The sequence below is a fragment of the Zeus faber genome (genome assembly GCF_960531495.2).
Source record: "Zeus faber genome assembly, chromosome: 2".
Classification (NCBI taxonomy): Eukaryota; Metazoa; Chordata; class Actinopteri; order Zeiformes; family Zeidae; genus Zeus; species Zeus faber.
The window spans coordinates 3,109,845-3,136,197 of record NC_137189.1 but is presented as its reverse complement, the minus strand read 5'-3'; the positions used below and the strand labels follow the sequence as shown (position 1 = coordinate 3,136,197).

General features: G+C 45.7%; 2 protein-coding genes across 2 annotated transcripts; one reads left to right on the top strand and one right to left on the bottom strand.

The window, feature by feature from the left end:
* Positions 1-38: 38 nt before the first annotated feature.
* naa20 (N-alpha-acetyltransferase 20, NatB catalytic subunit) lies at positions 39-3,310 on the bottom strand. The gene is made up of 6 exons (XM_080019721.1): positions 3,230-3,310; positions 2,993-3,017; positions 2,380-2,470; positions 1,729-1,864; positions 958-1,103; positions 39-455 (listed from the first exon to the last, which is right to left on the bottom strand). The coding sequence occupies exons 1-6, from the start codon at positions 3,280-3,282 to the stop codon at positions 370-372; spliced, it is 537 nt and encodes a 178-aa protein (XP_079875847.1). The 5' UTR covers positions 3,283-3,310; the 3' UTR covers positions 39-369.
* A 1,060-nt stretch (positions 3,311-4,370) lies between these two features.
* cd109 (CD109 molecule) lies at positions 4,371-25,791 on the top strand (the record flags this gene model as incomplete). Its single annotated transcript, XM_079996593.1, has 28 exons — positions 4,371-4,385; positions 6,172-6,411; positions 11,052-11,177; positions 11,517-11,654; positions 12,077-12,221; positions 12,461-12,570; positions 13,651-13,932; positions 14,025-14,126; positions 14,545-14,718; positions 14,897-15,028; positions 15,783-15,869; positions 16,431-16,500; positions 16,727-16,814; positions 17,011-17,128; positions 17,255-17,368; positions 17,739-17,969; positions 18,553-18,694; positions 20,144-20,320; positions 20,420-20,501; positions 20,833-21,061; positions 21,253-21,424; positions 22,119-22,309; positions 23,635-23,790; positions 23,984-24,049; positions 24,480-24,616; positions 24,906-25,062; positions 25,259-25,361; positions 25,583-25,791. 28 exons carry the CDS (start codon positions 4,371-4,373, stop codon positions 25,789-25,791), a joined length of 3,993 nt encoding a protein of 1,330 aa, XP_079852719.1.
* Positions 25,792-26,353: the final 562 nt, after the last annotated feature.

Genomic DNA, 26,353 nt, shown 5'->3' with positions numbered 1-26,353 from the left:
GACCTGCTGTGTGAGCCAAGCAAGGTTGACAGCATTTGAACGTTTATTTTTTATTTTTTATAATAGTACAAATTAAATCAATTGGTTAAGCGCTTTATTGTACACCGTTGCTTCCAACTGTGCCACTGTAAATACATCTTAACAGAAGCAAATTTCCGTTTCAATTATTTCCTTACGCAAATGTTTTAATCAGAATTTACAATAGATGAAATAAAACTGACATTGTATCAATTTTCACATTTGAACCAGTGGCTCTGACTAACTTAGCATTGAAAGCAAATGTAGATCGTCGCCGTTTATGAAACCTGACCTATCATTTAACTATGTACAGTTCAACAGCACTTAAGTGCCGCGAGCCACAGCCTCGTGTTATTCTATATCTTCCGGTCTGACGGGGTGTGGCAGTGGGATGATGGACTTCTTTTCTGCATCTCTGGAAAGTGCCTTCCTCATATCTGCAGGAGAAACAGATTCAACCATCGTTGAATGTTTTGGCCTTTGATGGTGTGATCTCAAATGTCAAGCTAAACCGTAAGGGCTTTTTTTTTTTGGTTTGGTCCTTTTTTAAATTCAGTGGATAAGTTCCATGATCGTCCATAACTTAATATATAAATCCAATTCCAGCATTTCTTACCCATTGGTACATTCTATTGTAGTTTAAGGTTGTTAACTCATCCTGTAGAGAAGCTCACATGGTGCTCATTTAGGACTGATCTACACCAAATTCCACTGATCCTTTTTTATTTTTACATTTGCTATAGAACAGCGCCCACCTGAGTTAGACAGAATCCTAAAAACCTGGTGCTTTCGGTGTCCCTGAGTACTTATAAAATACAAAATAAACAAGTAGGTCCCAAGATTGTTTTTCATGGGGGAGAAGAAAAAAAAAAAAACGCAACAAAATCTTTTTTATAGTTCCCCCATTCTGAGCGTCCCTGCCCCCAAGAGAGTTCTCACCGTAAGCGTCTTCATCCGGTTCTCCGTTGCTGGCGGAGTAGTACTCTATGACAGTTCTGTAGACACTGTAGCCAAGCTGTTTGTACATGTTCACCGCCACTTGGTTGGAGACTCGCACAAAGAGGTCCACAAAAAAACCACCCTTCCTAAATAACGGGAAGAAATCACGAGGATGTGTAAGCCACCCTGGTACATACTGCAGTGAGACTTAATGGGCCTTTTTGCTCCATTTAAGCACTTTGCTCCATTCCAAAGTGAAATCTATTCTGATGAGAGCTGTCACAATTATTTGAGATGGTTGTGATCATTTCGTTAAAAAAATAAATAAATAAATTTTTACAGCCTTAAATTTCCACCTGAACATTAGAAACGCTGCACTAAATACATGTGAATTAGGTGCATCTCCATCAGTGTGGTTCTTGCAAACTAATAAGTAATAAATAAAATAATAAGTTATAATAAAACTAATTTCTACAATAGATACAGGGTGCACTATTATAAGCTTATGATAGTGAAAATTGCAATTGTTTATTGCAACTAAAATGTCATAGTTGTGACATCCCAAATTTTTTGACAGTACATAAATAAAGCAAATCTATTTCCTTTATTTCCTGGTCAGTGAATATAGGAATATAAACAGTTGCACTTCTCTTACGCCAGGAAGTATAATTTCCCAGACTTCAGGGGCCTTAAAGAGGAAAACCCAAAAAGCAGTCAGGCCACCTGTGCACCCAGAGCCACCGCACGGTGAAAACATGAGCAGGAACTCACCGCTCTGAGATTTCTTCCAGCATCTCCATGAGCTTGGCGGCCAGACCCAGCCTCCTGAACTCCGGGGCCACGGAAAGAGCAGTGACGTGACCGTGCCAGTCCTCACGTGCCACTGACCCCTCTGCCTTCCCCATGACTAGAAAACCATTTTAACATAGGTATGTTTAAGCGACACACAGACATAGATTTTATTATAATTGTTAAGTAGTGTACCGCCTCAAATACATTTTTTCAACTGAGTACCTTCACTGGCATTTTGGGGAAAAAAAAAAAAAAGAAAATGTGTGTAGTATGTGGCAGTGTTTACATTAAAAAGGTGCTGCAGATACTTAAGAGTTGATGATACGCTCATTAAAAAAGGTTGCATTGAACATGTGGTTTAGCAAAGATGTAGGCGGTCAAACTTGTATTTGTACAGTTTATTAATCTGGGAATTTTTAAACATATATAACCTTTTTTTTTTAAGTAACACATTTTGAGTACCCCTTGGGGAACCCCCATTTCAGAAACACTGATCTAGTCTACCCCGATAAACAATTGGAAAAAACCTAACTTAACCCTAACCCAAACGATGGAATATGATAACATTATTGAAAATGTAATGGTCCCTATTCTAAATGCATAATTATTTCTCATACAACAGCTACTTACTGTAACCCATAAGTTCACCACCAGGAGCCTCTGCTACGATGAAGTACTCAGGCCAGTGGGCAAGGTACTGAAGGTAAAATGGGATTCCATACTTGGAAGAAGTTAAAGAAGTCATTTAATTTAAAATAGTTAATGACTGACCCTGTCTAGTGTGCCCAGAACAACACATCAACTTACATGATGGAGCATGTTGTTCACCTCCATCTTTAAAAAAACACCCAAAACTATTTTAAACCATGTTCACAAGCTTCGAACTCAAAATAACAATATTTGGGGAACAACTGTCGGTGCTTTCATAAGATATTTACACACAAGAACCATCTAATAAATAATCGATTAGATAAGTGAGATGATATGACGATGAAGAATATCACAGTGATCTTGAATGATTTGACTGCAGCTTAAAGACAACACAGGATGATGTCACTGAAACACTTTGCACCACTTCCGTATCCATCTTAGAGACACTGCGCCAGATGCATTGTTGGGTAGCGACGGGTTGGCATTCGCTAGATTATCAGCGATAATAAGACGAGACGGTGCTTTGTTGATAACAATGACGAATGACAACGTCAACGGTGACGACAACGACCACACAGTACGGGAAGGATACGGTCTCCGTCAGCGGGTCCAGGTTTCTGTCGGACGGAAAGGAGACGTTAGGCCGACGCAGTCACCGGTCCCTGGTCACCACGCAACACAATGAGCGAGGGGAAGGGGGAGGAAATGCGAATGGCGCGAATACATCGAACGGATCCGTGTTGAGATCGATTATCTGAGATGGCGTTTAAAATAAACGGACCCGGACGCGAACACCGCGCGGGGCGACACGCCGGGCGGGTCGACTCACATGTTGTTAAATTTGAACAGGTCGTCGCAGGTGAACGCGCGCAGCGTCGTCATCGTGGCTCGGGGTTGACCTTTGACCCGTCGGGAGGGGACCGGGGTAAACAGTGGGCGCCGGGTTTCGAACAGCGCCCCCTCGCGTTGCGGGCGGGACGCCGCCGCCGCCGCCCGCTGGTCAAACGGGGGAGTAAGCGCGCAGGATGTTGCTATGGTAACAACAAACCCAGACAGTACAGAGTTATTCCATATTATAATAATAATGATTATATTAGTATTAATGACATAAGATTGGATAACATAAACGCAGGTCATTTTGGAAAATCATTTATTATGAATTATTAATTTCAAAATTATTATTATTATTATTATTATTATTATTATTATTATTATTATTTTAATGCTATGTTGTTATCATTTAATAGTTTATCTATATACTTATATATTAAATTATGCATGAACCTAATAATACATGTTTAACAAAGTTTTATTATGATCTTGTTTTTTTAATTCTATCTTTGCTGTTTAATGGTAGTATGTTAAGTCTTGAGTCACCTTACATAAACCCATTTTGCCTAAGGCACATTTAGCATAAAACCAACCAAATAAAAAGACGTAAAATTGCCGAAGATAGAGAGATGATTTGTCCAAAAAACCATTTCATTAAAAATGAGTCATTAAACTTTGTCTGAAAAGGTTCTCAAAAAGTAAAATGGATCTCTCACTCTGATCCCTGTTATAGCCCATTCATCGTCATCTTTCCCAAGCTCCCCCCTAACTTGCACTTTAACCAGTTATTGCTATCTCTTTATCTCTTTTTATTTCCATGATTTTATTGTTCTTATGCTTTCATGGACTCCAGATGACAATTATCCTTATGCATTACTCACACACACATTAATATTAAACGTTGAGTGAGGTGTCACCGGCCAACCAACAAATAAAATGGAAAATCCAAAAACATTATTTGCTTGTCTTCTATGAGAATCTTTTGAAGCAGCGGTGACACTTGATCATGAAATCAGAACCTGTTGGAAGGGATGAATGCAGAATGCATGGAGGAGGGGTTTCTCTTCGCTTATAAGTGTTGTGGACTTGAACCTGTGGATGCAAACAGCAGGTGAAGCACCTGGAGGGTGGTTCTGCAGATGGAGTGGCTTCAGGTGTGGAGGTTCCTAGGACTATCTGTTTTAATCACAGCAAATCAGAGCACCACAACCAGGTCAGAGCAAAACCAGGATTGTATTTGGACTTATACTTGTACATGATGAAACATGTATATATGTATGAATGTATGAATGTATGTACGAATGTATCCATGTATCTAGGGATCTATCTGTAATACAAAAATAATAATAGTATGATTAAGTAATATTATAAAGTATGATTAAATATTAAGTAAGATGTTATTTATTTAATTATTATTATTATCATTATTGGTTTTATTATATAAAAAAAATATCTATTTGATCTATTTAGGGGTTTATTCATTGGCAAACAACTAATAAAAGGTCAAAATCAATTAATCATCCATCCGTCCATCCATCCATCCATCCATCCATCCATCTATCTATCCATCTATCTATCTATCTACCTATCTATCTATCTATCTATCTACCTATCTATCTATCTATCTATCTACCTATCTATCTATCTATCTATCTATCTATCTATCCATCAGTCCTCCTCTTCGGCAGCCCTCTTACGTGCTCCTGTCTCCGAGTTTCCTTTGTCCTGGGATTCCTCTCTCTGTCTCCGTCACCATCCTCACCTCCTCGTTGGTCACCGTGCACGCTGAGATCAAACACGGCAACAGCAGCGTCGCTTCAAATAAAACCACTGTTAACGGAGGTAAAGTGAACCCCCTCCCCAAAAACGAAATCCCCATTTGCCCAACAAATTAATTAGTTATGTTGTCGATTTATTTCATTTATCAACTCCTCTCTTCAAAGGTTCAACTCAGCTGCTGACCCTTCCGCCTGTAAGTACATTTTATTTTCCGGTTGAGCCGAGGGGATTCTATGATACATGACTTGTTTGTTGTTGACAACAGGGAACATACTTTCTTTTTTTGTGTTTTGTTTGTTAGAGGTTAATCCTGTAGATGTCTAAGTCCTTGGGTCCGAAGCTCCGACGCCTGTTTTGTTTCGTCCCCAGACACCCGAGAGAACTCCCCTCATATTGCGTTACTCACTGTCAGAGCAGAGAACAATATGCCACAAACAACAATGACCATCCCAGAAATATCAGCCAGGTTTTGTCCAGCGCAGTCGGCCATTGTGTCTGAGAGTATCCCACGATAATAATAATCCGGTTGACGAGCATTGGGTCGACCAAGGCTTCTGCGTCATGCAAAATAAATTTGTTCCATGTCAATACACACACAGTGTTTATCTGGCGTTTAGATTTAAAGTGTGTGAAGGGGATGGATTAGTTCCCCTGATTTTAAATTTTAAATTCTCTTTGAACCTTCTTCGAGAATATGAGATCATAGATCATAGATTTAAGTCACCACAATTAAGACAGACAAAGATAAGTGGGTAGTAACTAGTTATTAGATGTATTTACATGTATTTACTTATTATATTTGTAACCCAAGTAATGAATTTCATACTCTCTACAGTCTCTTCTCACCACATAAAACTATTTATGTTTTTAGTTTCACGCTTTCTCTATCAACTTACAACATTTACCAACTTCTCAGTCCGGTGATTTATCAATATCAAAGCTATTAAGAGAAATATCGATAAGATTTTAAAAACAGATTTGGCTGCAAGTAACGAGTACTGGAGTGTGTGAAGCGTATGACTCAGTACTGTCTCACAAAATAAAAAGGGCTTTTCCTGATACTTGGGTAAATACCCCTCTTGAAGGAAAGGTCCCGTCACGAGCCTCACCTACTTTTAACGATCTTCATCTCAATCGGTTGGTGACCTTTCTCCACGGCAGGTTTCCCTCGGCGAGAAGGGCCACTGGATGCCCTGCCAGCTGACAGTCACGGGTTACGTCGGCCCACACGACATCCTGTTCACCAACTCCACCTACCTGCCCTTCAACACCATGGACCTCTCTACCTTCATCCAGACGGACAAACCAAACTACAGAGCGGGACAGACGGTGAAGATCAGGGTCGTGTCCATTCACCCCGATGGGAAACCTTACAAGAAGCCGGTCAATATGGTCATCAAGGTCAGTGGGACATGTGTTGCTTGTATAATTATGCTGCAAAAAATACCAATAAATGAATGAATGAATCAATGAATCAATCATTCAATCAACACCATTCAAATCAATCCATCCATCCATTGACCAATCCATCCATCAACCAATCCATTATCAAACCCATTCACCCATCAATTCATCCATCCATCCATCCATCCACCAACCAACCTATCAACCATTCATCCATCATTCAATAAACACCATCCAACCAATCCATCCATCCATCCATCATCCATCATTCAATAAACACCATCCAACCAATCCATCCATCCATCCATCATCAACCCTTCTACCGATCCATCCATCCAACCATTACATCTATCCAATATTCAACCAATCCAGCCGCCCATCCACGAACCAACCCATCAACCATTTATCCATCATTCAATCAACACCATCCAGCCAATCCATCCATCATCCAACTCTTCTATCCATCCACCCACCATCCATCATCCAACCAACCCATCCATCCATCCACCAACCAACCCATCAACCTTTCATCCATCATTCAATCAACATCATCCAACCCATCTACCCACCCACCATCCATCCATTGTTCAATAAATCAATCAACCAACGAACCAGCCTGTTAGGCCCACAGCCTCCCAGCACCACTAGAGGCCGCTCTTGACCCATCCGCGGCTCCTCCCTTAGGCCAACTTCACACACCTGAGATCAATTACCTTCATCACCCACACAGTATTTATTCTCCAGCTCCCCAGTCACTCATTGCCAGACCGTCAACTAGCTTACCCAAGTTGTACTGCTACTGGCCTAGCTCCTAGTTCCTAGCTCCTAGCTCCTAGCGCTTGTTCCAAGTCCCTAGCTTATGTCTCCTTGTTTCGTCTTCCCCTTACCTGCTTGTCTCCTCTCGTCGACCCAGTCTGTCTGTCCCTCTCCATCCAGCCCGGTTAACTTGCTTGTCTCCTCTCATCGACCAAGGCTGTCCGTCCCTCTCCATCCAGCCCGGTTCCCCGTCTCTCCACCCGGATCCTGGACCCCTCCTTCCCGGTCATCATCATCCCTGCCCAGCCCTGCTCCATCCCTACCTGAACGGGTCCCCCCGGCCATCTCCACCGTGTGGTCTAATAAACATCCTTCGTCTGCCTCCCGTCTTTCTGTGTCGTGCGTTTGGGTCCCTTCTAGCTCCGGTCGTAACAGTACGGTCTGGCAATAAAACATGGACCCAGCCGACAGAGAGGGGCTCTGCCGCGCACTCCTGAACCAAGGAGTGTTGCTTGGTCAACTTGACCAGGCCCTCCAGGACATCACGGACCACTCCGGACCATCTCGGCGGCTGTCAGCAGCCTGCAGATTCCGCCGGTTCCTCCAGGTCCCGTGGCCCCCCCTGCTCCTCCGGCCCCTCCCTCCTCCCTCCACCATGGCTCCCAGTGCCCCCCTCCCCCATGAGCCCCATGTTCCAGCTCCAGTGCCCTACGACAGCGATTTCGGCACCTGCCGTGCCTTCCTAGTGCAGTGTGCGGTAATTTTCCAGCAGCAGCCATCATCATACGCATCCCACGGCGCCCGCATCACATTCATCTCCTGCCTGAGAGGGGCGGCTCTCAGCTGGGGTTCTACGGTTTGGGATCAGGGGGGTCCCGAGAGTCTCTCCTATGATCTGTTCACCCGCGAAATGAGGAGAATCTTCGATCACCCAGTTCACGGCAAGGAGGCCACCAGAAGACTCCTCTTCTCTCTCGCCTCCCTCGTTGTCGAGTTCCGGACACTAGCCACGGAAAGCGGCTGGAACAACGGAGCCCTGCAGGACGTGTTTCAGCGCGCCCTGAACGACGAGTTGCGGGACGAGTTGGAACGGCAGGACAAACCGACGGACCTGGACCAGCTGGCTGGGAGAGGACGACTCCTCGGTGGGGTTATGTTCCAGCCGCTCCAGCTCCAACCCTCTCTCCCGTCCTCTGCTCCCGGCAACCATTTTGTGGGGGGGTATAACACTCTCTTCCTCCGTTCTCATAGATTCCGGGGCGGATGAGAGTTTTCTCGACCTGGGACTAGCACGCCAGCTAGGGCTGACACCCGTCCCTCTCCCCACACTGCTCAAGGTCAAGGGACTGACCGGGTCACATCTGACCCGGATTACCCACCAGACGGCCCCCATCAAGCTGCTACTCTCCGACAACCACCGTGAGTCTATGGGGTTCTTCCTCATCCATTCCCCCCAGAACCCCCTGGTTCTGGGGTACCCCTGGTTCCGGACCCAGAACCCCCAGATGGACGGGCATTCGGGTAGCGTTAGAGCCTGGAGCACGCACTGCCTGCGCTCGGCCTCTGCCCCACCACCGGACGTGCTGCCGGCGGTCCCCGAGAGCCGTGACCTGTCCTTGGTTCCATCGCAATATCTGGACCTGTCCCCTGTTTTTAGCAAGCAGGGTGCGCTGTCCCTACTACCTCATCGTCCCTATGACTGCGCAATCAACCTCCTGCCAGGCGCCCCTTCCCTGCAGTCGCCTGTATAACCTCTCCCGGCCCGAACAGGAGTCCATGGAGACCAACATCCGCGACTCTCTCGCCGCCGGGATCATTTGCCCCTTGTCATCTCCGCTGGGCGCAGGGTTCTTCTTTGTCGCCAAGAAGGACAAGACCCTCCGTCCCTGCATTGACTTCAGGGGACTCAATGACATCACGGTCAAGAATAAGTATCCCTTGCCTCTGATGGACTCAGTCTTCGTTCCCATCCGGGGTGTCACCCACTTCACCAAACTTGACCTCCGCAACGCCTACCACCTGATCCGCAGGCGCGACGGGGATGAATGGAAGACTGCCTTCAACACCCCGCCCAGACACTTCGAGTATCTGGTAATGCCTTTCGGTCTGTCAAATGCCCCAGCGGTCTTTAAGCCCTGATTAACGATGTCCTCCGGGACATGCTCAATTCGTTTGTCTTTGTGGCTGGGGATGGACCCCAAGAAGGTGACCGCCTTGACGGAGTGGCCAACCCCAAACAATAGGAAGCAACTCCAACGCTTTCTCGGTTTTGCAAACTTCTACCGGCGCTTCATCCGAAACTTCAGCCATATCGTCACTCCCCTCTCAGCCCTTAACTCCACTGCAGTCGGTTTCAAATGGACCCCCACGGCCAAGGCCGCATTCCTCAACCTCAAAAGCCACTTTTCATCGGCCTCGGTCTTGACCCAGCCCCGCCCAATCTCCAGTTTGTGGTAGAGGTGGACGCTTCGGACACGGGGGTAGGAGTGGTACTGTCTCAGCACTCTCCAACCAACGGTAAGCTCCACCCCTGTGCCTTTCTCTCCCGCAGGCTCACCCCACCCGAACGCAAGTATGACATGGGCAACCGGGAACTCCTGGCCATCAAACCTGGAGGAGTGGCGCCACTGGCTTGAGGGAGCAAACCACCCCTTCGTTGTCTGGACAGATCATAAGAACCTGGCCTATATCCGGTGGGCATTGTTCTTCAGCCGGTTTAACTTCTCTTTATCCTACCGCCCAAGCACCAAGTACACCAAGGCTGACGCCCTGTCCTGCATGTTCACGGCAGAGGAGAAGGCTGGAAATCCAGAACCACCCCCTTGCCTTGCCACCACGCTCACCTGGGAAATCGAGTCTCTGTCACCCGAGCACAGGAACACCAGCCCGACCCAGGTACTGGACCCCCTAACCGCCTGTTCGTCCCTGACACCGCACGCTCCGAGGTTCTGCAGTGGGCCCATGCCTCCCGCCTCAGCTGCCTTCCTGGGATCACCCGCACCCTGGCCGTCGTCTGACAGCGCTTCTAGTGACCGACCCTGCTCCCTGACACCCGGTCCTTCGTCTCCGCCTGTCCCACCTGCGCCCGGTCCAAGAGCTCCACCCCACCCCGCCCCGGTCTCCTCCGCCCCCTACCCATCCCAACTTGTCCTTGGTCCAGCCCCTCCTCCTGGAGCGACCAGCTGCCATGGGCTTAATATGCCCACAACACCCTGGTCAACGCCTCCTCCGGCCTGTCGCCCTTCCACTGCTCTCTGGGCTACCAACCCCCGCTGTTCCCTGCCCAGGAGGCTGAGATCGCTGTACCCTCCGTCCAGGCCCACATCCATCACTGCCGGAGGACTTAGAAGAGGGCCCGCTCTGCCCTATTCCAGGCATCCACCAGGTCCCAGCGGCAGGCGAACTGGCACTGTGCGCCCACACCCACGTACATCCTTGGACGGATGGTATGGCTCTCCACGAAGGACTTGCCCCTCAAGGTGGACTCCCGAAAACTCGCTCCCTGGTATGTTGGTCCCTTCCCCATTGTGTCCATCATCAACCCCTGTGCCGTACGCCACCGCCTCCCTCCCTCCCTCCATGTCCACCCCACCTTTCATGTGTCCCTGCTTAAGCCGGTGGTCTCCAGCCCCCTCTCCCTCCCCACCAAGGCCCTCCATCCCTACTTGACCGGGTCCCCCCAGCCATCTCCACCGTGTGGTCTAATAAACATCCTTCGTCTGCCTCCCGTCTCTCTGTGTTGTGCGTTTGGGTCCCTCCTAGCTCCGCTCGTAACACAACCAATCCACCCATTCAACTGTCCATCCCTCCATCTATGAAAACTGTCTGTCTGAAACAAGTACGACAGGTTTGTTTGTTGTTATTCGTCCTCTCCTCGCCAGGATCCCAAAGGGAACGTCATCAGACAGTGGGCCACTCTGAATGGGACGATGGGCGTCGTGTCCAAGGAGCTGCAGCTTTCGGAGAACCCTCCGCTGGGCGCGTGGACCATCGTGACCACAGTCAACGTGAGTCAAACACTGAACATGAATGAGGAGAATCAGGGGGCGTTTCATGTTTGAAAACAATTATTTTTCTTTTTTTAATATAGGTAGTTGTCACCGAGAAGTATTTTCAAGTGACTCATTATGGTATGTACAATACATCTCCCCGGTCATTTTTATAAAACTAATAAATTCACCGTGAAGGTGTAAAATGTGTAATTGTACAGAAATTCCACAGAGAAATATTGACATTTACAGACATACTAGTTTGAACTAACAGCCGTAGCACTAACATTGGAACAATGGAAGGCTTAAGGTATAACTGTCACAAATTCTATTTCTTGACGTGAGTTCTCTTTTTAGCTACAGGGAATGTATTCCAAGCCAATAGATATGCAAAAAAATTCATTCATGTCTTCTTTGGTTCCAGTTCTTCCAAAGTTTGGGGTTATGATAGAGGTACCAAGTGTCTTATATCACGAGGACAGCCTGTTTGGAACAGTCACTTCCAAGTACGTCTCAACCTCTCTACCCTGGACTTTTAATACAAACAGAATACGTTTTCTAACAATATAAAATTACTTATTTCAATTCAATTACTTACTTATTTTCTGAGAGTGCCACCTCTGTTTTGTAAATTACTATCACATTCTTTTAATTTTGCTCTCAGCATTTTATTTTTAATATTCCAGTTTTAATTATTATTTATTTCTGCCTTGTTTCTTAGGTACACGTATGGAAAGTCTGTCCAGGGATATATGAACATAACATTTATCCATCATTTCCATGGACTTGAAGTGGCATCCAGTGAGGGAAAAGAGGTATGGATGCATGTTTAGGGCCTTGGCTGTAGTTTATATAGTAGTAAAGTATAGATTTTTCAATGTTATGTGGATAATTTAATAATTATTAATTTACCACAGATTGATGGTACAACAGACTTTGAGTTTGACATGTCCACCTACCACGACATGTACAAAAGATCTAAGGATATGATGGATTGGGATGAATACATGGACGACGATGAGTGTCTGAAGGTTGTGGTTCATGTTACCGATTCCAAAACAGGTAATTATTTTTAATTTGATTCAACCCAATACCGGTGCTGCGCTTTCCATTCTTCGGATATCCATTCTTCCTTCTGCGGATAACTTCCACTGATAGATGATCGGTCAGCCAACTTTCTCACGGCTGTTTACAGTTTCCAAACACAACAGGACCAGTCGTTTAAAGCCTCAGCAGCATCCGCCTCTGTCCAGAAGTAAAGAACCAGATGTGTGAACAGCATCTTCTTTGTGTTTTTTCAGGACTGACGTACAACAGCACGGCCACGGTTAATCTGGCAAAGTGCAGATATAAATTGAGGTTTCATGACTATCCCGTCGCCTTGAGGCCGTCTTTAAACCTCACTGCCGAGGTAAGGATCCCACAAAGCAAACCGCACGGTCCACTTTGATAGGAAAGTCAGTATTACTCTACGACAGGGGTGCCCAATACGTCGATCGCGATCGACCGGTAGATCGCGAAGGTAGTGCGGGTAGATCGCACGCCATTTAAAAAAAAAAAAAAAATCTGCAAGGAAAAGACAAAACCGTGGTCAACATGATCAGTTCAGTTCAGTAGTGCAACTTCTATCCTCAGAGCTGCAGCGCCATGATTTGGGGAACTTTCAAAACCTTGCATCAAAGCTGGAGACCCAAGGGAAGGCAGGGAGGGGAGGGGTGCGAGGAGCGCCCCGACAGTGCGCGCTACACAAAGCAGATTGAAAACTGTCTGTCAGACTTTGACAAACGGTTTCAAGGTGCTTTACTCAAGCCAATCGCTACATCTATGTGCTTCCCATTTAGGGAAGATATTGAGGTTGATTCACTCGCATCAAAAATTGCAACACTGTTTCACCTGAACTGGTCTGCAGTGGAGGATGAGATGTTGACACTACAGGCTGACATTCAGCTCAATCCCAGGGCTCATGGACCGTTTTGGTACTTACTCACAGAGGAAAAGTACCCAAACATGAGGAAATGTGCTCCCTCCTTGACTGCATTATTCGGCTCTACTTATTTATGTGAGTCAGCCTTTTCCCACATGAAGATTATTGGGTCGAGATAACGTTCCACCATGACAGATGATCATTTGGAAGCCTGCTTGAGGCTGGCTACCAGCAGCTACTGTCCGGACTATGCAACCCTGGCCAACTCCATTCAGTGCAAGTCATCAGAGTAAGGTAGTGACCATAAATGTATTTAATGCTATTGTGCAGTAAGGGTTCATGCAGGGATGCAAGGTACGCCAACATATATGAAGTATACTCAGTATATACATATTAATAAATATATTTAGCATTTTTTAATGAAGGTAGATCATTTTGACCTGGTCATTTTAAAAGTAGCTCGCAAGCCGAAAAAGAGTGGGCACCCCTGCTCTACGACATTGTATTATTAGATGGTAAACAAACAGCAGAGGGTGTGAGTACGTGAACGCTTTGACGACTTTCCAGGTGAAAATATCCACTTACAATGATGAACCGCTGATGCTGGAAGACCTGGGAAAGCTGCTGAGGCTTTCAGTGATGCAATTCAGGCGAGATCCGTGGAACTGGATGAGGGAGGAAGTGGGAGAAAGGCTTCCTCTGATGCCCAACGTGTCGGACCACCGCGACCCCTTGACCTCTACACCGGGCGGTCCAATGTTCCAAGAGATGGTGTACCCTGTTCCTGCAGATGGAGTCGTGCGCCTTTCCATTCCCATCGCTGATGACACTGAAGGGGTCACCATTGAAGTAAGAAAAAAAAAAAAGATAAAACAATGCTTTAATATTTGTTTGTGTAATTGTATAATTTGTCTTTTATTATTGCAAATTTCAACTGTTAGGCTTCATTTGAGGATGGCTACGAGACACTGCACCTTCACAACAGCTACCTGTCCCCCAGCCAATCCTACATGCAAATTCAGAAACCCCATGCACCACCACAGGTAACCAGGGTGTAATTTACATGCTCATATAATTCCACAAAATCATCATGTTAATAATTTTTTAAATTTTTCTTACAATAATCTTACAATAAGGGTTTTTCTCCCATCGGGCTGAATTGGTCGTTTCAGTGAAGACCTGCATCTTATACTGTACATCCACATATAAGTGAAAAAAACAAATAGGAATTCCTAGAATACCGATGAAGGCCGCTGATGTGTGCGTTTATTGGAATCATTCATTAATGCATTGACATATATTTCCTTTCCCTAAGGTTGGCATACCCCTCCTGCTGCCAATTCAGAGCAATTTTGAAATATCTGCGATTCACTACGTGGTACGTATATAATAAGGTGAGAAACGAGTATTGTCTAAGATAACAAAGATTCAAAGACGTATTGCCCATGTGTGCTTCTGTAGGTGATGTCCAGGGGCCGGATTGTGGCTGCGGGAAAAGCTTTGAAGTTTCTGCTTCTGACCCCTGAGGCGTCTTGGGCCCCTATGGCCTGCGTCGTCGTCTACTGTGTTCGTCCCGACGGGGAGGTTGTCAACGATGTAACAATGCTGAAAATCACACAAGCTCTGGAAAACCAGGTAGTACTACTCTGGTGCCTCTGTCAGGCAGCTTTCTGTCCACGCCTGCAGAATACTGATGACTGTGTGTGTGTGTGTGTGTGTGTGTGTGTGTGTGTGTGTGTGTGTGTGTGTGTGTGTGTGTGTGTGTGTGTGTGTGTGTGTGTGTGTGTGTCAGGTGTCTGTGACTTGGAGCAAGGACAAGGTGCGGCCGGCAGATGAGGTTTCTCTCAGCCTCTCCGTGTCAGAGCCTGGTTCTCTGCTGGGGATCCTCGTGGTGGACCAGGCCACCCGCTGGACTGAGTCACACAATGACATCACCATGGAGAGGGTGAGAAATCACACAGTAGTGTACCTATGATTCCAAATAATATATATATATAAATAGCACTTTATCTTATCTCAATGGGAAGATTTGAAAGAGGTGCTATTCAGAAGAGGGATAACAGCCATTTAGTAAAGCTCCCTGTCAATGATCTTGGCAGAATATTCTACATTTTGAAAACATGTTTCAACTCATGTCGCCATAATAGACTTTACAGTATGTGCTTTTCTGTTGAAAGGGGTTTCATTGGAGCTGGGTAACAAGAATAATTTCCGTTTTGGGACCAAATTCACTGGAAATTGATAAGCCAATGCACAAATTATGACTTCAGGAGAATCGGGAGCAATTCGCCAAACATGTATCAAGCAAGTTTGGCACAGCTCCGCCGTACTATTGCTTTAAAACTGAAAAAAACCCACTGATGATGCCTAGGCCTGCGTATTTGCTGTCATGTGTTCATCACTGACTTCCATGACTTCCAGGGGGAGTTCTCCAGGTCATTATTCACGACGGGATCTAGTTTTACACCTAATTATTTCCCTGATATTGTCACCCCTGAAGGTGAGCCTATGACATTCAATCTGTTGCTCCCACCCAGGTATCGGTTAGAAGTTAAACAAGGCTCCATGAACTCGGTCTTGTCAACTTGGCCAACAGGTTTTAACAATGCATGGCCCCCTTTTTTTGCTCCAGGCTTTTTTTGTTAGTCTGTTGTTTTTGTCAAGAGTGGGCTCTGAGGACTTGATCTTTCCTTTCACAGGTGCTGGGCGAGTTGAGGAAGTACAGTATGGGGACAGGGGGCCATTATGATGACATGGCAACAGCAGATCCCTTTGCCATCTTCATGGTAGACCAGTCCCCTGGAAACATATTGTGTACTGTTTGATGCGAAACATACACGGTTTCTGTTTCAACAATGTTTTTCTGTTAAATTGCATCCTCCTCATCCTGACACATGGGTATTCTTTTGTGATTTAATTGTCTTCATTATATATGGATAATCTTAGCTCATAGAAAAATGTATGTAATTCATTCAATACTATGACTTGTACCTTTCCTTTCCTGGCAATAGTTTACCTAAGTGGTAATCCGTAAAATGATTTTGTTTAAAAAATTATCAAATTTGATTCCTTTTTTTTATCTGGTACTTTATAACAAAGAGCCATTTAATATATTTGCATTAAGCACATACTCCTATATGTTATTTCCATTGCTGGTGGCGGGGTCCGCCCTCCAGATCGGACATAGATCGGACACGCACAGGAAGGGAAAAGCAGCCACATATAAAGTGCTAAACCAGCGTAGCTAGTTGCAGTCATTAAACTGTCGATACGGATGAACTTTAAAGAAACACTTTGTATGTTTTTACCTTAAAATGGCTAAACCTAAAATTCATGTCTTTGCTTAGATGTGTGATCTGATGGTGTTGACGGATGCCACTTTGAAGAAGTGGGGTGACCAAATGTGGCACGAGTATCGTAAGTTTTGCAAAACAAAAACCAAATCCTAGTGTGTTTGTCTCATTCACATGGCTGCGGCTGAACAGGACCTGACAATGTGTCGTACCCCTATTGAGCAATGTAATTATGTGACTGGCACAGCAGAGCCAGCCAGAGCTACGAATCGAGGACAAGTTTGTAGGGAGCCAGAGGCGATGCTTTCATAGAAAGTAAAAACTGGGCCTAACACTCATTGCTTCTACAGAACATCCTTCAAATATCCAGCATGGACTGGAGCCACAGGAGCGCTGGGACTCTCCAGAAACGTGGCTGTGGCTGGACACAAACACAGGGTAAAGCATCTATAAACATTTTACAGGATTTTCCAGCCAGAGGGTTGACGATTTGTGTTTGAAATCCTCTAGGGCATCTTCCTTTTGTCACATGTTTGGTTTGTTTTCACTTTACCCATGGAACTTATAATGGTGGCGACGGTAATGCAATTTAAAACACCAAACAAAGTGTTTCTTTTGGTCACACTGTTCCCAGGTCTTCCACCACAGCAGAAATGACTCTGACTGTGCCAGACAGCATTACAACCTGGGTGGCCACTGCTTTCGTTATGTCTGAGGACTTGGGCCTGGGGATTGCCGCGGCACCTGTGGAGGTACACAACATCACAGCCACAACCCTCGTAATAATCATGACTGTATTCCATCTATTCTGTGATTTACTAACGGCTGGACACCGTGATTCAGCTCTCCAGGTGATTTGACTCAGACTGTGTTCTCAGCTCAAAGTATTTCAGGATTTCTATGCGTCCTTGAACCTGCCGGCCTACATCATCCGAGGCGAGGAGCTGCTCTTAGAGGTCAATCTGTTCAATTACCTCGCAGAGGACTTGGAGGTGAGCCAAACCGCACGTCCCTCTCACACCACGCCCCTCTGTACTGCTATCATCTCAGTTTGGCAACAAGGTTACCGCATTTCTTTCTTCCAAGTAATCTGCTCTGGGACGTATAAATTTGACAGGCATCTCTCTGGGCGGTTACTTCATAGAACGAAGCGCCCTAAAAGACCTCAGACATCCGTTTTACTTATCATCTGTAATTTTGTAGAAGAAAACAAAAAGAAAACGGGGATTGCTTGTGATATAATGAATAAAATCTGAAATCCTCATTTGCTTCTGCCCTGTTGTACTCTTGTTTCCTCTCACACCACAGGGAACATGATCTGGGCGGATTCCTGACTTCTGCTTCCTTTCTCTCTGTTGTCAGGTCATGGTGACTGTCGCTGAGAGTGAGTTCTTTGACTTCATCTTCCCAGATGACACGGAGATAAGGATGGCCAGTTCGCACAGTGTGTTTGTACGAGGCCAAAGTGGAGCCTCCGTCCTATTTCCCATCAAGCCGACTGCCCTGGGAGAGATGTCCATCTCAGTGAAGGCTGTGTCATTTGTGGCCATGTCGTTTGTCACGGACACCATCCGCACGGTGGTTCTCGTGAAGGTGATGGGAGAATGTTATTTATATAAGGCTAAAAGAGATTTTGTTCAGTAAAAAAAAGAAAAAAATTCTTATAAAGACATTTGAACAAAATTTTAAAGTGATAACTGATAAACAGAAACTCTTTAACAGACAGCAACTGCATTTTAAACTCCCTTGGGAAAACTAAAGCTATTGTATTTTATTTTAATAATGGGCATAGAGGGACACAGGGACACAAGGTTCAATTTTCCCCAAATTGAACTCCATTGGGAAATATCTCCTTAAGGATAGGGGATAGGGATTTTGTTGACCTTTACATGGTCAATAGAAATATTCTATCGGAAGCCCTGCCCACAATGACTTATTAAGAGAGAGCTGTGCTACTTTGCTTATAAAGCACAGCGTTTGTAAGAAAATCGCGCTTCAAACTGTGACATTGTCTCTCAAACCACTGTGCCACACGTTGGTGCAAGTGAAGCGTTTTAGAGTTGAACTACAGTAAGGAATCCTGCTTCCATTTCAAGACTGCCCTCTGGCTCATTATTATTATCGCAGTGTTTGTGTTCTTTGATTTTTTTCCCCAACAATTTTGTTGATCTTGTAGCCGGAAGGACTCGAAAAGACGTATTCCAAGACGTGTCTGATGGAGCTGCATCCCACTCAAACCAACCTCACCAAGGACATCTCGTTCACCTTCCCTGGCGATGTTGTGAATGGCAGCGAGAGAGTTCAAGTGACGGCAGTGGGTATGTGCACACATGTCCAAAATACCGGGACCACCAGCTGACGGAGATAGATTTATGTAGCCTCACACGTCTAGCACATACTGTATTCAAGCTATTAGAGCCAGTCCCATTACAGTCATTATTACCATTATTACTATCACTAAGGTACAGGGTTGGGGTTATTGCAGGGATACACCAAAACTTTCAATAGACAGCAGCACACATACAAAGACTCGCAGTGTACACACTGTAGAATTGAAGAGGGGTGATCACATGGGAACACACATCTTAGGATCATACACTAGCCGAGACTGAAGACGAGACAGAAAATATCAAAGCAACAACCAGACTAGTCTCAAGAATTTCTGACCATCTAAAATCAGAAGACCAGTGGTGATGGGAGCGTACTGTTAACGGCCCTTAAGACAAGATATTTCCTCATGATTTCCTTGACATCTTGAAAATGTTCCTGGATAGACTGCTTTGGTGTTTGGTGTTTTAAATTTAGTTGTCCGTCTTTAGTCTGTCCCTGATCTTCTTTGCCCCTTGAGCTCAGGTTGATTGAATGATTATGTCTTAAAAGTCATCCCAAATGGGCAACTGTGGACTGGCGCTCCTCCTACTTGCGTGGCAGCCAGGGATCGCCTTTCAGGGTATGGTCGATTTTGCCCACCAAATATCGCAGATTGAAAAGAGAAGAATGTAAAACCATGGGAGATATTGGAAGTTGCTCTCATATTGAAAAGTCGTGGAATAGAATGGAGTTCGACAAGATGAGATGATACAGAAGAAAAGCTGGACTTCAGGCAGCATACTGCTGGTAATTAATTGACGAGAAAACGCATTGCAGTTGTGAAAAATGCTGCAAATACAGATATTTGACAAAGGATACATGTGTGCAAAGTGACACAGTGTAATGAGATGTGGTGGAGATGCCCCCTGCACACGTTTTACAAACAGCTGGACGGAAGCCCCCGCAGAAACGACATAAACAAGCCTTTGATCACACTGAATCATCTAATTCTGTGCAAGATGGAAAACCATAATATGCTTGTGAAATGAGTTTACCACCGGCAGCTGTCATTTCTCCGCCCGTCTTTAAAGGGGACCTCATCTGTTGTGCTCGTTCATCTAACATGTTGCTCCGGTCTGTCGTCTGCCGTGTTTAGTGACCAGTTTCTGCAAATATTACAGAGGAAACCTGAATCACAACCCAAATCTGTTATTCCCAGACTTTTAGGCAGCCCATTCAATTACAGGGTGTTAATTACGCAATACATTTGAAGTAAGATACAGCAAAAACATGTATTATGTAGTCTTCTTCTTCTTCTTTTGGCTGCTCCCGTCAGGGGTCACCACAGATTATGTGGTAATACATTTAAATGTAAATCTATTATATCGTAATAAACTTTTATGAGTTATGGTTTCCTGGTGTCCTATTGGTAACATCTGGTTTTCCTGCTGCTGTAGGTGACATTCTCGGCCCATCAATCAAAGGCCTGGAGTCTCTGATCCAGATGCCTTACGGTTGTGGAGAGCAGAACATGATCAACTTTGCACCAAACATTTACGTCCTCCAGTACCTGGAAGTCTCTGGACAGTCCGACCCTGCCACGGTGACCAAGGCAGAGTCCTACATGATGAAAGGTAGGTCATTGACCCCCACGATGACCAAAATCCATTATATTCCTCTATCTGTAACAATACTTTAATGGCAGTCGCTTCACTTGTGTCGCTCTCCATCAGGTTATGAGCAGGAGCTTTCCTACCAGAGAGATGATGGCTCCTTTAGTGCGTTTGGAGACCATGACACATCTGGAAGCACATGGTATCCGTATAATTTATTGTGGCTTTTGCTCGTTTAGTGCAGAAGAGCTTTGGGTCTTGGGGGATTGCGTGGCACTTTGAAAATATTTTGTTTCTGTTTGTATGACGACAATGAAATTGAAACATTATGAAAAAAAAAAAAACCTGAATACCTAAAAATATTCAAACCATATTTAAAACCTACTAAACCACTACGACTGGTTGATTAGGTGCAAAAGCGGGCCTTTTCACCCACCGGTGGATGACAGAAACACAAAGACCATAAATTTTTACACAAACCGATATCACATTTTCGTTTTGTTCGTTTGTATTCTTTCCTCTGCCCTCCATAGGCTCACTGCCTTCGTGCTGAGGTGCTTCCTGCAGGCCAGACCCTTCATCAGCATCGATCCGCCGGTGCTGCTCGGGGCAGCGACCTGGTTGGGAGCCCAGCAGTCCCCCGACGGGAGATACGAGGAGCCCGGACGGGTGATCCACACGGAGCTCCAGGGAGGTCTAGACGGCCCCATCTCCCTCACTGCCTACGTTCTCATGGCACTGCTGGAGGACAGTGCCTTGAAGGTTAAGAGCGCGTTTACAGACAGCCTACCTGTCTATTGTAACACAGATGCCAGTGATCCCTCCTGAGAAGGGCTGTACATTTCAGATTGTGGTTTCTCTGGAACGGACCTCATTTTAAGTTTGGTGATGTTGTCCTGCTCATTGATATACTGTCTCTAATCCTGTGTCCATGGTCCCCTTAACCCTGGCAGACCCAGTATGACACCCAGGTGTATGAAGCCCTCATGTACTTGGAGACACGACTGGCGTTGGGAATATCCAGCAACTACAGCCTCTGTCTGGTCACCTATGCCCTTTCACTGTCTGAAAGCTCCAGTGCGATCACAGCCTTGAATATGCTGTTAGGGCGAGCACAGATGAGAGGTATGGTTTGCTGGTCCATGTTTGCATTGTTATGCGGCATATAAATATATGCCAGGGTGGCGTGATGGCCACGGCGAGGTATGGAATGGACGAGGCAACAGTCCACTGCAATTTAAACGGCGTAGATTGCCGTGTGTTTAGTATAACAGAAAGGCTGGCGGGCCAAACGTAGAAAACGTAAATCTGAATGAACAGCCAGGCGCTTCGTCTCACGCTTCCTTGCCCACGGCCTAGCTACTTCCCGCACGCAACGCCTCGCTGAAAAGACAAAACACACATTAAAGAAAACCTCCCACTAGCGCTGATTGGGCACCAATTTCCCTGACTCGAAGCGTGTGTGTCGACGCGGGGAGAAGCCGTGCCGGTGTCTCCAGGCTACAGCTTAAGCATTCCCCTCGGCCTGCCACAGCCAGTTTTGTATTATATATTTTGCTTCTATAAAAACACCTGTATTCTAAAGTAGTCACGGTTATACTATTCAAAACCGATGACATTAACTAATAAAATATATGATTATACAGCTGTTAGATCCAGTCAAGTAATTTCATTGGACACAACATCAAAAGTATTGTTGAAAAAGCCCTTTAATTCTTTCAAGATTTTAATGTACAGGTAAGAATGCTCTATAATTCAACCAGTGGCCCAACACCCTTTGTTCTTGCGCTCTCCTAATCCTTTTCCTGGACGTTTTTAGATGGGGTGCCGTTCTGGAGTTCTTCAGACACCGGTCTGTCTGCCTCTTGGCAGCCGCGCTCAGTGGACATCGAGATGGCCGCCTACGTGCTCCTCTCCATGCACAGACTGGGCCAGGTTGTGGAGGGCCTCAGCCTCATGAAATGGCTGAGTCAGCAACGCAGTTCCCTTGGAGGCTATGGGAGCACACAGGTGAGATCTTAGAAGTAGATCCATCTGCTTGTTGGACTTATTAACCCTTTAGTCACCCAGAAAGTCTCATTGACAGTAGGAAAGACATACCTGCTCAGCACCACTGGTATGGAGTTGGTGATATGCAGAATTAAACTTTCATTATCATATTACCTGTACCTGCAACCAAGTGGAGAAATTAGCTCTTAGATGGATTTTCAATACTTGAGGATTTTGAATGGAATTATTGGCGTAATGACTTCGTCAAATATTAAATCAGTCCAGTTCCCAGGGGACGTTGGTGGACGGGGTGTGGCTGCTTAAATCACACCACCCTCACACCACAGCTCTATTTAAATAAAACCAGTATACCTAAAATGTCAGTGCCAATATCTACTCCAGTCAAGAGCCTTTCAGCTTTCCTGCCAGTCTCCGGGATCCTCCTTGTGTCTACGTCAGGCCCAGGGAGCGTGAGCTTTGTGGAGGAGGAACATCTGCCGCTCTGTGTGTAGTCTGCATTTGAGTCAAGCGAGGCTGTGGCCAACTGAGCATGTGCAGCTCAAAGCGTATTCACTTTTGGCATGGGTGTTAAGACTGGAGCTAGGAGGGACCCAAACGCACGACACAGAGAGACGGGAGGCAGACGAAGGTTTATTAGATCACACGGTGGAGATGGCTGGGGGGACCCGGTCAGGTAGGGATGGAGGAGGGCAGGGCAGGGATGATGATGACCGGGAAGGAGGGGTCCAGGATCCGGGTGGAGAGACGGGGAACCGGGCTGGATGGAGAGGGACGGACAGACTTGGTCGACGAGAGGAGACAAGCAGGTTAGGGGAATCTGAAACAAGGAGACATAAACTAGGAGCTAGGAACTAGGCCAGCAGCAGTACAACTTGGGTAAGCTAGTTGACGGTCTGGCAATGAGTGACTGGGGAGCTGGAGAATAAATACTGTGTGGGTGATGAAGGTAATTGATCCCAGGTGTGTGAAATCGGCCTATGGGAGCAGCCGCGGATGGGTCAAGTGCGGCCTCTAGTGGTGCTGGGAGGCCGTGGGCCTAACAATGGGAGCTTTGCTATGCACATAGATATGCATGGACACAATACAATACAGGGTTGCAAACACCCATTAGAACACACTCGCAGACATTCAAAGACACATACACACACGGATAATTGAAAACAGTTTAAAAGTGAAGATGATCTTTTTTCAGGAGAAAAAAAAAAGTGAAGGGAGGCGCTGGCATCTGCTGAACTACAAAGAATCAACTGAAAGGAGATTTGTTGAGGTGAACATCACTCCACAGAAATCATGATCGAGAACCTTTTTCTCTTCCCCGTCCTCAGGACACGGTGATGGCGCTGCAGGCCCTGTCCAAATACGCAGGCTTGAGCGGCGCCCAAGGCCTCGACCTCACCATCCGGGTCAACCTGGGCCCCTCAAACACCGTGGCCACCTTCCACATCGACCCCACCAACTACATGGTCCACCAGAGCAAAATGGTAACGTTTGGGCTTTGTACAGAATTCTTTTTTTTCCCCAATAAATGTATATGTTCTCTCCTACAGAATTATACCAGAGGTCTTTCGCTCTAAAGTTGGACACCCGACCGGTCTGTCCAGAGCTTGGATCTGTGAGGACAACATGCTCGTTATCTGTCCAACGTCCATGTGTTTTTGTTTGACAATCCTTCAGATTGACACAGGCAGAGACGTGGAGCTCCAAGTGACAGGGGAAGGACAAGGATTTGCCCTCTTCCAGGTACTAGTCACTGTTCTTTGTTGTTGGCTGACTCATTCAGCCGGGAAAGGCTGTCCACGCCACCAACAATAGAAACAACATATAGAGGACGCAAATGCATTGAACGGCCGTTTATTACTAACAACTTTAATACTAAGTGCCAGCAAAATAAAGTAATTGAATATGGGATAAATAAACAAAATGTTTTTATGGATTACAACTTTAAAGTAAAGTGACACTGAAGTTTGTACAGGCCCAGAAATTCCTACCAACCAACAAAGATTAGTGCCCGAACACAGTGCCTTGAATTTGTTCACGTTGAATTCCGGTGAATCCTCAAATCAAAAGTAGATCCTTAAAGCCTTGACCATTTTCACACACAATGAGAAATCCTTTGTAAGTGACCAACCTACTTCTGGTTCCGTGAGCGTGTCTCCCTCTCCTCCCCCAGCTGAACATCTTTTACAACATCGACAGCAAAACACTGTCGAGGAGAAGGCGAGACGTGGGTGACGCAGAGGCGTTTTATTTGGCTGTTGAATTATACGACCCCGAGATGCACTCTGCATACCTTGACATCTGCACACGGTGAGGTGGCTGGCTGGCTTAAAAAAATTAAACAAAAAAAAAAAAACATGAGTCGTTATTCTGGCTGTCACTAATTTAAATGTTAGAAATGCAGATATGTTATTTATTCTTAATTACATAGATTAAAAATAAACACAAATCCATTTCCGGTAGTGTGTCTAGACACAGGGTCGTTTTTAAGCATGTTAAAAAAACATTCGCTCCCTGAAATCCATCAAACGAACCGAAAAACAATTGAGTTGTATTGTTTAAAAAAACATGTATTGACGGGGTATGTAATGTGTTGCAGGCTGATGGAGGGCCAGGGCCTCAGCCAGACGGGCATGGCCATCGTGGAGGCGGGACTTCTCAGCGGGTTCAGCCTCGCTCAGTACAGCGTCCAGACCGATGACATCATTAAGAAAGTGGAGACGGCTCCCGGAAAAGTCATTTTGTACTTGGACTCCGTAAGCGTTCGGGTCAACTGTCGGATTGAGTTGAAAAATGTTCAACTGTCTGATTGATGGCTTTGCCAGCGACACTAAAGATGTTCCGTAAACTCTCGAAAAATGCAACCAAACGTGGCTGCACCTCACGGTTATTGATTTAAAAGTGAGTCTCAGTCGACTAATGACTAAAATGGGGCCGCGGTTGTCTTTTCAGGTGACGACGATGGAGATGTGCTTCAGAATTCCTTTGCAAGAGGAATACAAGGTCGCCAAAGTCCAGCACACCACCGTGACCATCTACGATTACTACGAACCGCGTAAGGCTTCATTCCAATAAACACCTTAATTTGTCCAATACTTCACAAATACCACGCATGCAACCGGAGCCGACGTCCCAACCTTCCACCCCTGCCAACACTGGGCCGGTTTCCCGACTGGGTGACGCCGGTGCCGTGTCGGGTACCCATTTTGTTTTCCGCGTTTATGGCGCCTTTTGGGGGGTGTACGCGTGAACTAAGCGGAGCGTCTGCATCAACAGGGAGGATGACGGTGAGGTCTTACACATCAGAGCGGAGGAGTCAGATGTCAAGCTGCTCCTTCTGCGGCGGCGACTGCGGTCAGTGCAGCGGGACGCAGGACGAGGACGAGGACGTCATGTCCGCTGCGCCGTGCGCCGGCCGTTGCCGACCGGCGGCCGCCTTGCTGTCCCCACTACTGGCTCTGCTCGTGTTTGCCGGCTCAGCTTAGACGTTTTCTGATCATGCGGCACTCTGAGTTTGGTCGAGGATGAAAACATTTCATGCAATAAATATAACCCATGAAATGAAACGGATATAACCTATGAAATGAAACGGATGAAACTGCAATAAATTGGGAATGAATTCATGATTCAGTAATGGCGCCGCGAATGATTTATTTGTCTTCAGATGGGTGAAAATGACTGGCTTTATTATGCTTGTAAATAAAAGGAATTTTCTCTTTTGACCGAATGTTTGAGTGAGTGAGGAAGGAGGTAATTATTTCCATCGGTTGGTTATTACCAGATTACATATCAGTTAATGAATGCGGGGGAAGGGATGAACGTTTTGTGATATGAAGTCTATTTTTCATGCTTAATTATCAAACTATCAAACAAATTTACCGGGAAACCTTTTTTTTTAATATGGAATATATTTTTCTATTGAAAGACTGACGGTGCTCAACATGTGGGTCGGGAACCTCCTGAGGGGTTATAGGATCCTTCCGGATTCAGCTTCCCAAACATCTACTTTACCGCATGCACACGTCTACATGTGTGTATGCATATCTT

Excerpts from the sequence above, each read along its gene's own strand:
- naa20 (XM_080019721.1), bottom strand. The coding sequence starts at position 3,282 with ATGACGACGCTGCGCGCGTTCACCTGCGACGACCTGTTCAAATTTAAC. Across the intron at positions 1,865-2,379 it reads TGGTGAACTTATGGGTTACA|TCATGGGGAAGGCAGAGGGG; the intron begins GTAAGTAGCTGT and ends ATGGTTTTCTAG. Across the intron at positions 1,104-1,728 it reads CTGGAAGAAATCTCAGAGCG|GAAGGGTGGTTTTTTTGTGG; the intron begins GTGAGTTCCTGC and ends CCCGTTATTTAG.